Genomic DNA, 12,025 nt, shown 5'->3' on the forward strand with positions numbered 1-12,025 from the left:
ATAAAGAGGGCCACTATTCAATGTAAAAGTTAAATTCATCAGAAAGAAAATATAACAATTTTAACTTGTATTAATTAAATAACTTTAAGCTATAAAAAGCAAAAATTCATAGTTTCAGGGTAAAACAGACAAATCCAGAATTGTAGGTACTCCTTGTTCTTTACTGTAAAAATAATAAATAAGACAATGAGTGAATACATTCAAAAGATAACATTGTATCACTGGTGGCATTAAGGGTGATTTTTCTCCATTTTCTAAACTTTCTTAATTGTTGTGACAGTTACTTTGTAATTAAAACACTTTTTTTTTCAAAAACTGAAGTATGGAAGTGGAAAATTTAGTTAATTGAAGGCTTGAGGTAGGCTTAGTTAATTATGGGTTTTACTGTGTTTGGGGTAATTACATTCTGTAGTTTTAGTTCCTACCCCAGTGTTTATCAGGTTGAATACATCTTAACAATTACATCTTGTTTCTGTGTATTTTGCTAAAATGTCAAATGATTTGCTCATGGACTTAAATGGCTCAGGCATTCCTTGACTGATACATTAAAGAATCTGATATACCACATAGTTACTGTTTTCCTAAATAATAAAGAAAAGATTTTGGAAAGAATGCATAACCACACATTCCACATTTAAATATGTTACAACTTATTGTTATTAGCTACATCTGGATATCTGTATGAGCAACAGAGCTTTGATTTTTCTCTGCTTCTGCTCAGACATCATTATTATCACTGTAGGGATCAATTACCCTGAAAAAAGGAGAGAAAGATACAAATCAGTACTCATTTTTCTCATATTGATACTCTCTTGGACTTACATTGCTATTAAAACTCAGTGTTCTACTGTGCCTTTTGAAACACATTGTGGTAAGCGATAGTTACATGAAATAGGAACAGATCATTGTATGAAAATAGGCAGCAAGCTTGGAAGCTGGTTCTAAAGAAAACAAGCACAAACTTCTTTTATTATAGTACTGAGATAGTAAATAGACAGTAAATAGACTCTGAATATATTACCTCAAAATCTCAACTGCAAAACCTAGTTAGTCTCGTATACAGATATATTTTTCATAATTGATTAAATTTTACAGTATGCAATTCTTGGAAAGAAATAACTATCTTGGAAAAGTAAAACAGTAATTTAAAAATATTGTTATATTTTGAAAAATAGTGACAAGGATTCTAAATTCTTATGTTTTACCCAATCAGTGTGTTTTAGAATCTTTTGAGATCTGAATATCCAGAATATTCAGTTGGTGTAATCCTTTTGCTCTTTAAAAACGATAAAAGAATAAGAATGGAATACAGTTATTTGTATCTCTTTGCTAAATCAAGATAATCTAAAAATTAAGTCTTAAAAACGTAAGAGTAGATTAACAAAATTCAATTTCAATTTCAAACTATCATCATTTTATTATTTTTCTTTTCTCTCACTACCTTTGTTTACCGTTAAGATTTGCTGAATTATAATGTGTACAAGGAGCACAAATCATATGTGTACAGCTCAATGAATTCTTAGAATGACACTTGGTGTTGTCAGCACACTATCATTAATTTTTAAATTAATGAACTAGTAAGATTGGAGGATTAAAACCACCAACAACCACCGCAAAAAAGCAAAGTAGTCAACAACGAGTAAGTATAACTAAATCACGTAGGAGTCACACTTGCGAAAATGAAACAATTTTTGGCACACATTTTATATCACATAGGTTTTCTGTATCATTAGAACATGAGAGAATACACTGTCTCAATCTGATAGGTGTCTGACTTGGAGGTTCTCTTAGCTCACCCCCACCCCTTGCCTGCGGTAGTTGTACATTTCAAGGCAAACAGCAGAAAAATTACAAAACTTCAGCTTGCTTAGCAACGTTTTTCTCTTCTTTAACTGAGCTACTTTTGTGTAATCCTCCTGTCACAAATTATGACTTTACATGGTAACTTTAAAGTTGAAAGTCAACTTTTCAAAGTTTTGAGACTCTCTTCCCTTGACTGAGAGATCTTTTTGGTCACTTAAAATTCAAATTGTTGTACGATGTGTCCTAATTCCTTGTCTAGTCACCGCGCCTAGAGATTATTAAAGACGACGCGAGATTCACAGGGACGCTACCCATGGTTTACCTGTAAATAAAAGCCATTCTCAAATCTAGGTCCCGAAATTGTTTTACCCTTCGAGAGCAGAACTATTATTACTGTGTTCAATACAGTGAACCCTTTCTTAGATTTTTAATTTCTTCGTATATTCAGCGATTTCTTGCCCCACCTATAACTTTTCCAGACCAACCAATAGTTTACATGGGTAGCTATTTGTTCGCAATTCACGAGCAATTCTGCTACACGTGATTAGCAACATTAAGGAGGGTTCTTCCTGTCAAAGAATCCACAGAATGAGAGGCCGCCGGTACCCAAATGAAGCAACAATGAAAGCTCGGCAAAGCTCAGAAACCTGCCTGAAAGCCACTAATGCCTGCTTTGATTTCAGGTTGCCAGAGAGCGCCCGCTCGGCAGCCTTTGCGGTCGAAAGGCAGAGAGGTCCAAGGAAGAGAGCCCCACTGGCGACACCTAAGATAAGCGTGGGCGACCCTGCCAGCAGCTGCCCCCACCACAAAGAGGAGTAAATTCTCCGCATCCCGTCACCAGGGCAACTCTGCAACCCGACACCGAGACGCAAGAATCCGCATCCCGAGTCGCCGGACGCAGAACAGAAACGTTTTATGGCCGGGACGCGGGGACTCCGAGGCGTGTGAGACGCCGCCGTCCCCGGGGTGCTCGTTGCCACGGGAGAAACACCCTCTCCGCAGGCCCCGGGTCCGAGGCTCAGCCGCCCCCAGCGGCCGTGCCGCACCTGGACTTCGCTGCCCGCACGTGGCGGCCGTGATTGTCCCGGGCAATATCCCTCCGCGCCCCCTTCAGCCTCCCCCTCCCTTCCCGGGACCCTCCGAGTCGGGGAGCCGCGGAAGGATCGCACGCACGCGCGCGCACGCGCGCGCACGCCCGCCCGCCCCGCCGGGGCCGCGAGAGCTGAGGGAGCTGTGGTGAGGAGCAGTCGCTCCCACGGCCGCTGGCACAGCCGCTCCGCAGCCTCCCGCCGGTGGTTAGTCAGCCCCGCGGTTGCGGGCTGGCGGGCGGCCGGTCCGGGCCGGGCGCACTTCGCGGCTTGTCCCTCACCGCCGACCCCGCGTCCTCCCTTCGCAGCTCCTCGGGGAAGGGGGCGGTCGGTGCCTGCGCAGAGCCGCCTCCTCCCCGCCCCCGCCCCGCCTCCCCCCGCGCCGCCCGCGACCGCCGCCGCCGCTGCGCCTGCTGCTCCTCGCCGTCCCCGCTGCAGTGCGAAGGGCTCGAAGATGGCCGGTTGGCAGAGCTACGTGGATAACCTGATGTGCGATGGCTGCTGCCAGGAGGCCGCCATTGTCGGCTACTGCGACGCCAAATACGTCTGGGCAGCCACGGCCGGGGGCGTCTTCCAGAGCATTACGGTGAGGACCGGTGGCGGCCCGGGTGCCCATGCCCGGACCCGAGCGGGGTCGGCCGTGGGGGCGCCGCAGCGCGGGGCCCGGCCACGGGGAGGGCCGAGCTGGCAGGTGTGCGAGGCGGCCGGCGCCGTGGATGCGGCTGCTGGGCGTGTGGAGAGGCCGAGGCTTGGGGACGCCCCCTCGCCGGGGCTGCACTGACCGGCGGGGGCGGCGGCCGGGCTCTCTGGCGTTCCCAGAGCCTGTCCGGGTGATGCCGGGGGACGGGGCACGCACCGGCTACTGTTGGGGGGGCTCCCCCCATCATTCGGTCCCGGAGGTTTGCTTTTATGTCCCCAGGTGGAAGCGGGGGCCGGAGGTGCGGGGCCAGGGAGCGCCAGGCCCGGGCGGGGGTCCGGGCCGCCCTTGCGCCGTGGACAGCGCGCCGCCCGCGCCAAGAGCTGTGGGAGGCGGCGGCTGCCCGGCCCCCGGGATCCTCGCAACGACTTGGCGTAGGTTTGCCGGTGTCCAGGCCCCTGGGGCTTGCGAGAAATGTACGCCGACAACGTAGGTGGATTCGTGAATCTCGACTTCAGCTCTAGCTCCATAGGATTTTTTTTTTTAATTCTCCAAGATGGCGAACTGCCATTGATTTCTCTCCTCCTATGGAGATTCATCGATACACCGTTATCCCCAATTACGCAACATAGCTCTAAAAAGCGGGTGCTTGAAGCGGTTTTCAGTAATCTGCCAAGACCGAGGGGACACTTCAGTTCCCCAAGTCCCTCTTCCCTCTTTAATGATGGTAGTAAAGGAGCTAATGCAGATTTATGCTTCACCGTGCCTGATTTTCTTGTGACTTCATGGTTTGACTCGGTTGCCACATGTTTGGGGAATAATTGTCATTAAGCCTCCAGTGCTGCTCTATAGTTTTGCCGCTTTCTGTACCAAGGCTCTAAAATTGTGATGATTATGTCAAAGACAACACCATTCCCTTAATTTCTTGAGCTTCGCGCCCCTTTCCCATCAAACGCCAAAATTCAGGCCCCCTGTTATGGGTGCTACCAATTATTCTTGTAATACATAGCATGGTTTAAGGTCTAACTGTGTAGAACTCAGTCCTTGATACAAGTACTATAAGGTTTCCTCTAACCGCAGTGGACTACAATTCTTGTAGAGAATTGGCATCTGGTGATCAACTTTTTTTCTGCAGTCCTCTCGTCTTTGTGTGTGAGTTCCCGCTGTCTGGCTGGGAAGATTGCGGGAGTGTGCTTGGAAATGGCTGGGGCCTGCTATGACTCTGCAGTTCTGATGGGGGCGACGCCTTCCTTCTTATTCATGGAATGTTAGAATGCACGTTTTCTCCTTTCCGGTTCTAGTCGCTACCTCAGTTTCTTTCCCAATCTCCCTCCATTTTCTCTGTTCTTTTACCATTGCCTACTGTAGTGCTATGGACAGAATCCTCCTTGCATTTGCCCTGAAAGAAGACTGATTACTGAGATAGGAGGGTAAGGGAAGTTGGAGAGAAAAAGGAGTAGCGGCTAGAATAATAGGAGGGAAGTATGAATTTGGGAATGTGCTGAGATCTAGGGCTTGAAGCTCACGCTGTGGGGGATATTTCAAGTTTTTGAAGCAAAGTGGAAATGAACTGTCAAGTATGGGCTTTATTTCAGGAGACTTTCAGACAACTTTAATTTTGTTGCAAAATGACTGTATTAGAACCGATTATAATAGGCAAGCTTTTGTTGAAAGTTTATAGGTGAATCTTTACCATTACATAAGCACTTCAGGTACCACCTGACTTGAAACAGTTTATGAATAAGTGTTAAGTTTGCAGTTTATCTAGTGTCAACTACCAACTAGAGATTCTTTGCATTGACTGGTCTTTCCTTACCAGGCTGCACTCTTGACTGTGAAATCTAATTAACTGATATAAAACATGTAATCACGTAGGATTAACTAATTTTTTAGAAAAGACCTAAACTTGATTTTACATTAGTGAAATGTGGATGTCTTGTAGTGGTAGTACAAACTTGGCAGAATCTTTCCTGTTATATATACCAGGGCCTGAAAGGAATTAACTACAATTTCTTTTTCTTTCCTTTTTCTTTTTTTTGGGGGGTGGTGGGGGGCAGCCAGTAGAAATAGATATGATTGTAGGAAAAGACCGGGAAGGTTTCTTTACCAACGGTTTGACTCTTGGCGCAAAGAAGTGCTCAGTGATCAGAGATAGCCTATACGTGGATGGTGACTGCACAATGGACATCCGGACAAAGAGTCAAGGTGGGGAGCCAACATACAACGTTGCCGTCGGCAGAGCTGGTAGAGGTAAGCAAGGTACCTTTTGATTAAAAGTTGCATGCCACATTACAACTTATTAAGCATTTTCTTTAACATTTTGAATGAAGTGGTAGTCCATAATGGCTATTAAGGTGGTTTTTGTGAACTGCTGAGCACTGAAGGAGGCACTGCTTTAAATTCACTTACTCTACAGCAGCTGCATATACAGCCTAACTGCTGAGATCCTGACTTTATTCTAAAATAGAACATTCGTATCAGCTCTTTAGTCTCAGCTTTAGGAAACTGAAAATCTAAATTTGTCTCGTCAACTGCTTGACATGTTGAATGATAATCTTACGGTGTTAAATTGTTCAGATTGGTTTCTTTAGTCTTTTTTTGGGTCTTTGACCCTTGGATCTTTTCCTTTTCTTGATCACGTTTTAGTCATTCACTATTCAGCATTAAAAAAGGAAAAATTAACATTGCCTCATTTTTCTAATAGAAACATTTCTAGGGGAGAGAGAAATAATTAGAATGAAGGTTTTGGAATTTTTCATTTGCTAAAATATTTTCAAGGACTAAGTGTCTGTAATTTACTTGAAAAGTAGAAAATTATATTTTGCTTGTACACTGGTCCAGAAATGTTGTTTTTCCTATTGTCAACTACTGAAATTTTAAATGTACTAAGTAAGTCTCGTTACTTTTTTGAAAGAAACTTAAAATCAAGGTTTAATAATGACATCTAATTGATTTACAAATACATTTAAATGTGTTAATCTGTGTAAATATTTTGTAAATAAAGAGGCTTGTGGAGCCAAAAATAGCAGACTTGGCACATCTAATTTTAAGACCAAATCTACCATGTGAAGAAACTTGAAGCTACTCTGAGCCATAACTTACTGCAGTGGTCTTACCAACTCCTTGTGACTTCCTCAAAGTTACTCTTGTTCTAGTATGACTTGATACTTAACAAATATTTCTCTGTGGGAAAATTAGATAACGGTGAAGTAGTGGACAAATCTCTAAAACATTAGCCGAGCTCAGATAAATATGTTAAAAAGAAGCATCAACCATGTGACATAAAAACCAGAATATTTTGATACCATACAGCACTGCTGACATCTAGTGGCAGTGAATATAAAATCTGACATGTTCATATATTCTGGGGATAGACCTTTGAACTGCCTCATAGAAGAAAGAAACTTATTGAAAATAGTAAACCTATTTTAGGATTTTAGACTCAATTAAAAACAAAGCACAATGATGACATCAGTAAGCACAGGACTCAGGCATTTTTAATTTGGCCTTTTCTCAATGGCACTCAAAATTTGGTCTTGATTTTCCTCTGGAAGTAACAGATGCATTTAGTCTCACTGGTGAAACTTAATAGTTTGTACTTAGGCAGTTAAATTTGGGGAGAATTTTTTAAGTTATTAAGTAATTACCTGAAACTTTTTTTAAGTTTATTTTGAGGGACCAGTCTAATAGTGTTTCTCACAGCAACCAGAAGTTTTTTGCCCTGTGTGCGATAAGTGATCACATCTTTTTTCCCTAACTAGTGTAGATATTTTTATAGAGCACTGCAGCTGCATCGATTGAACTTCCATGATGCAGTTAATAGTCAAAATGTTTTCAGCATATTACTAGTTTGAAAGTTCTCCTTTTTGGAGACCTGGTTGTCTTCAGTGCTTGATTGTTCATGGAAAACTAACTTAATGTTAACTTATTAATCGGGGTTCTGTCTGCTAAAACTTAATGTGACTTTCTTGATTAACACTTCTTTTGAAACACTTTTCTTCTTTCTCTTTCAGTCTTGGTCTTTGTAATGGGAAAAGAAGGGGTCCATGGAGGCGGATTGAATAAGAAGGCATACTCAATGGCAAAATACTTGAGAGACTCTGGGTTCTAGCTGCTAGGCAGACTGTTAAGTATTAGGGGAAAATTGCTCTTAAACTTTCCTAGCTGTAAGCTTGAGTCTTAATTCTGGAAATTTTATTAGCAATGCAGGGTGATGGGGTATGAACCTGTGTCTCCTTTGTATCCCTCTGTTGGTGGGGAAAGGTGTCTTTCTTTCTGCCCCCCCCCCCTTAAATAATTCTATTCACTTTTGTTTTGTTTCCTTGTGTACTCCAGCATTGGTTATAGTCATGGGAAAGGAAGGTGTCCACGGAGGCACACTTAACAAGAAAGCATATGAACTCGCTTTATACCTGAGGAGGTCTGATGTGTAAGCAGCCTCTCCCCATCTACCTAGCAACTGTCTTCATCACCACCCCAATTACGGTCACACTGCTACCAGACTATAGATGGTAGCTAATTTTTCTTTACCTATTTTCTAATGTCATGATTCCTGTTTGCTCAATGGATCATTTGTATGTTAACCACTGTATGTAACCAACCTTATCTGGCAACATAATTGCAGCACAATAATGATTTGCATGATACCTTGAAATTTGGGGGGAGGGGGCATGCCAAGTTGGGCATCACTTTGTCTTAGCAATTAATGGGATATTGATTACTAAAATAAGTTAATATTAAGCAAGGTGCCGGTTGTACAATCTCTAATTTGATCAATGTCTTTCAGCACTTTGAGCGTTTACTTAGCTCATTTAGTCTTCCTTTTGTAGCGCATGGTTGGGAGGAAAAAGTGCATGCATCTTTCCTTCACTCCTCTCTTCCCACCCCCTCCCTTCGCACATAGGTATTTGATTTGCTTCCATCTTCTTTTATGCAGTGCCTGGTTTATTTAACCAATTAATATCCCTTTTGTTGAGCTATTGAGAGCTGCAGTAGTTTGCTTTTAGTATTGTTGTTGCACTTGAGTAGAGACAAACCTCTTTTCGTAGTGTCTACAGGACATATGACAAGTGCAACTGCAAAACAAGAGCAAAAGGCACTTCCTCCCATGACCTTACAGTAACCATACTGATTGAATCCCCAGGGACATTCCATCATTGCAATGGCTCAGATTTTTGTTCCTGTCTTTTTCTTTGCACACCAGCTCTATTCTTTAGTAAAATTGTAAAAGGCTGCCATTATGGACATTAGGTATCCCAACATAACCATCTGGAGTGTGTCCAGTTTGTTCTTCATAGGACCAATTTTTATTTGCAGCTTGAGTTTTTATATGAAGTTGCATTATTGTGGACTTGGCTGTCTTGTGATGAATTTTTTTCATATGTATTCTGTGCCATACTATTGTTAAAATGAACTGTTGCTATTGTGAGATGGATTTTAACTGACCTATTAAAGGTTTCTTTCGAATGGCACTACTTTAGGGACGTTCTAGTATTTGCTTCTATTGTTTGGGCCTTGTGGATAATGTACAGATTTAAAAACAGATCTTGTTGCTGATTTGTCCATTTCTTTCCCTGCACTTTGTTACATCTGGGATACAGTCTAACTCATCTGATTTAATATGCATTTAAAAAAATGCCATAACTATTAAACACCTTGTTTACAGACAGATGAAATAAATTTATTCCAACCAAATACTCTAGACTCCTGTTGTTTATATAAATTGTTGTCTTACTGTTACAGTTGATTTTTGACACAGTGGGAATATAGTCTGCTGCAAGCATAAAATCTTAGAAAATTCAGTTGGTGGCCTACTCTGTTTCTTATAGTATTTATTATAAATAAAATGAGTGTCTGAGAATTTCTTTTTAATGGGCTTTTTGCTCTATTAAAAAATGGCTTTTAGTCATTTCAGGCTTATGAGGCGAAAATTGACTTACCCATTAGAAACTAAGTATTTTTCTCTTGTTGCTGTCTGTAGGTATGCAATCTAGTGAGCGATAAGGAGCCTAGTACCAAGAAGGGTGTCTGCATTGTGGATTCTTCTGTGTTGAACTGTCATGTGACTTCTTTAGATTTGGAGGCTGTGCTGACAGGGTGAAGTGAGCTAGTTGGAATTCTGTCATGTAAGAAAAGACATTCCTTAGGCAGCATATAAGATAATTGGGATGTCTTGCAGTTTCTGGCTTCGCAGTGACATGTTAACTATGACCATGTAATAGCCAAGTTTAATACCAGAGGTCTTAAGTTCTCTGAGATGTACTGAAGTTTAGTAAATGTTTTTAATACTATTTAGATAAATCATTATCATGAACCGTCAAGTAGAAGCTCTGAGCTCAAAAGTTGGTGGGTCTAAGCAAAACCGAGAAGCTGGTTATAATGCAGATTCTGGGTTCTGGTGTTCCACCTTAGAGATGAAGGTTCCAAAAGCCCCAGAAGTCCCTTTTAGAAGTAATCACCAGGTCAGTCTGATTCATTTTAAGTGGACTGTATGCTACCCTTTGAGAAAGAGTGGGATAGGGAATAGGAGTTAATCTCTTTGCCTTACTTAAAATATACTGTGTATAACTAAAGATTTTTTTTCTTTGGCAGTGTTGTCAGGCATTAGTTCTGAATTTGTACATAGATGAAAGATACAAGGCTTGGGGCTACTCTGATAGCTAGACATGCCTTGGAACTGTAAAACAAAAACTTCTTGACCTGTTAAAAATGATCGTTAGGAACAAAAGATTGGTCAAATGAAATTTGGTGGCTGGGTTGTGATGTATGATTTTATGTTAATATATGTTTACACTTTACTTGTAAAGAACCATTAGGGTAACTGATCAGAAAGCAGTGACCAGAATTGTGAAACCTTTATTGAATGAACCTTGTAAGTAGGTGAGGGGATGTTTGTATGTTGTGGGTGGGGGAGAAGAAGACAGTAGAGAGCAACTGTCTTTACTGAAATTATGAATGAAACTAGTTATTGGCCCCCTTACCACAATTTTATTAGAAAAACACCTGTGAAAAATATATACATGTATCTTTGCTTTGTACTTAGTTCTAGGAATTTAATAGCTCTATTTCCTTAGGTTAAATTCATATAGCTGAATGTCCCTCAGACAGCATTACTTAAAATAACTAAACTTGGGAAAACTACAAGATACAACTTTCAGGGTTATGGGTTGAATAAATGATTCTATGTCCAGAAGATAAAGTCATTGAAGAATGACACAAGAAAATGCTCGCCAATGAATGTTACATTATAAGAGGAAATAAAGTAGATGTTACAGTGTAAATACATACAGTATATATTGTATTTAACATGTAATTCTGCAGGCAAAATATAAATTTTTCTCTAGGGTAAGTTTCCAGGTGACTATACTTTCATAATCAGAAAAATTTTAAATTAGGAAGGTATTTTTCAATAGAAACAGATTTTTATTTTATTCAACATCCTATTAGAAAAAATGTATAGTTATACCATAGAGAAATTAAAAAAGATTTCAAATGATTTAGCTAACTAGTAACAATCCTAGACAGTGCTGTTAAGTAAGACACTTCATTTTTTTAGCAACTAAAAGTAAGTTTGGAGTTTCAAAAAAAATTTTTTTTTGCCTCAGAAAAACTCCTGACTTAAATTTGAAGGAACCAAGTCCTTGACCTGAACTTGCGGATTAAGGATTGAGGGAATACAGCATCTAAGTGACTTCCAACTTTCTCTCTTAAAAAAACCCGTATATTTTAGTTATGTTTTTATTATTTAATACTTAACTAAACTACTGCTTATCGTGTATTTACTTCTGCACCAGGCACTGAGCTCACTGCTTTGTCCTCACACTCTACCTTAGGTTAAATGGAATTACACAAATGACTGAACAGGTTTAGAGACATCAGGCCCATACAAGTGTGTCAAATTCCATGGCTGTGGTTAACTACCTACCGTGGTAGACTGACGTTCTGTTTCACAGGAATATGTTTTATTTTGGGGGGGTGGGGCAGAGATGATGAAAAATTCAAGCTTTTTATTTTCTTAAGTGGAAATTTTACCAATTTTTTTTCTTGTGGCTTGTTAAGAATTTTTTAAAAGCAATTCAGAAAGTGAAATTTCCCCTAAAATAGTATTAGTATTTCTTGTAAAATGTATTAAAATTTTTCTTTTTACAACAAAAGGGTTGTATACCTAGTGTGCTTACTGTCCTCTGCTCTGCTTTTGTTTGCTGACCGTCCCCCGTGTCACTGCAGGAACACCTAGCTAGTTACCCTTTGGAGGCCATACAGCAGTCTGCTATAAGGATGTGCCGTAATTACAAGAAGGTACCATAATGGACACTGTTATTGGAATGATTTTGGCTGCAGTTTTAACTTTGGGGGGATTACCTAATTGTGAGCAGTTACTTTGTATAAAATTCTAAGGTGATGTGTGTTTATCTGATCTAAATTAACATTATACCCCTCTAAATGATTGTGCATATAAATAAGATTAATGTGGGTAATAACTACAGTAGAACAAATA

The 12,025-nt window shown here is 40.8% G+C and overlaps 1 protein-coding gene across 3 annotated transcripts; it reads left to right on the plus strand.

The window, feature by feature from the left end:
* Positions 1-2,977: 2,977 nt before the first annotated feature.
* PFN2 (profilin 2) lies at positions 2,978-9,222 on the plus strand. 3 transcript variants are annotated; one of them, XM_074369664.1, is made up of 4 exons: positions 3,206-3,477; positions 5,586-5,778; positions 7,864-7,948; positions 8,779-9,222. In XM_074369664.1, the coding sequence occupies exons 1-4, from the start codon at positions 3,346-3,348 to the stop codon at positions 8,933-8,935; spliced, it is 567 nt and encodes a 188-aa protein (XP_074225765.1). In that variant the 5' UTR covers positions 3,206-3,345; the 3' UTR covers positions 8,936-9,222. The 3 variants fall into 3 exon arrangements, with proteins under 3 accessions (XP_074225763.1, XP_074225765.1, XP_074225760.1); XM_074369662.1 differs by lacking the exon at positions 8,779-9,222 and having other exon boundaries at positions 2,978-3,477; positions 7,542-8,449; XM_074369659.1 differs by lacking the exon at positions 8,779-9,222 and having other exon boundaries at positions 3,217-3,477; positions 7,864-8,449.
* The last annotated feature ends 2,803 nt before the right edge of the window (positions 9,223-12,025 follow it).

The sequence above is a fragment of the Camelus bactrianus genome, chromosome 1 (assembly GCF_048773025.1).
Source record: "Camelus bactrianus isolate YW-2024 breed Bactrian camel chromosome 1, ASM4877302v1, whole genome shotgun sequence".
In the NCBI taxonomy this organism is placed as follows: Eukaryota; Metazoa; Chordata; class Mammalia; order Artiodactyla; family Camelidae; genus Camelus; species Camelus bactrianus.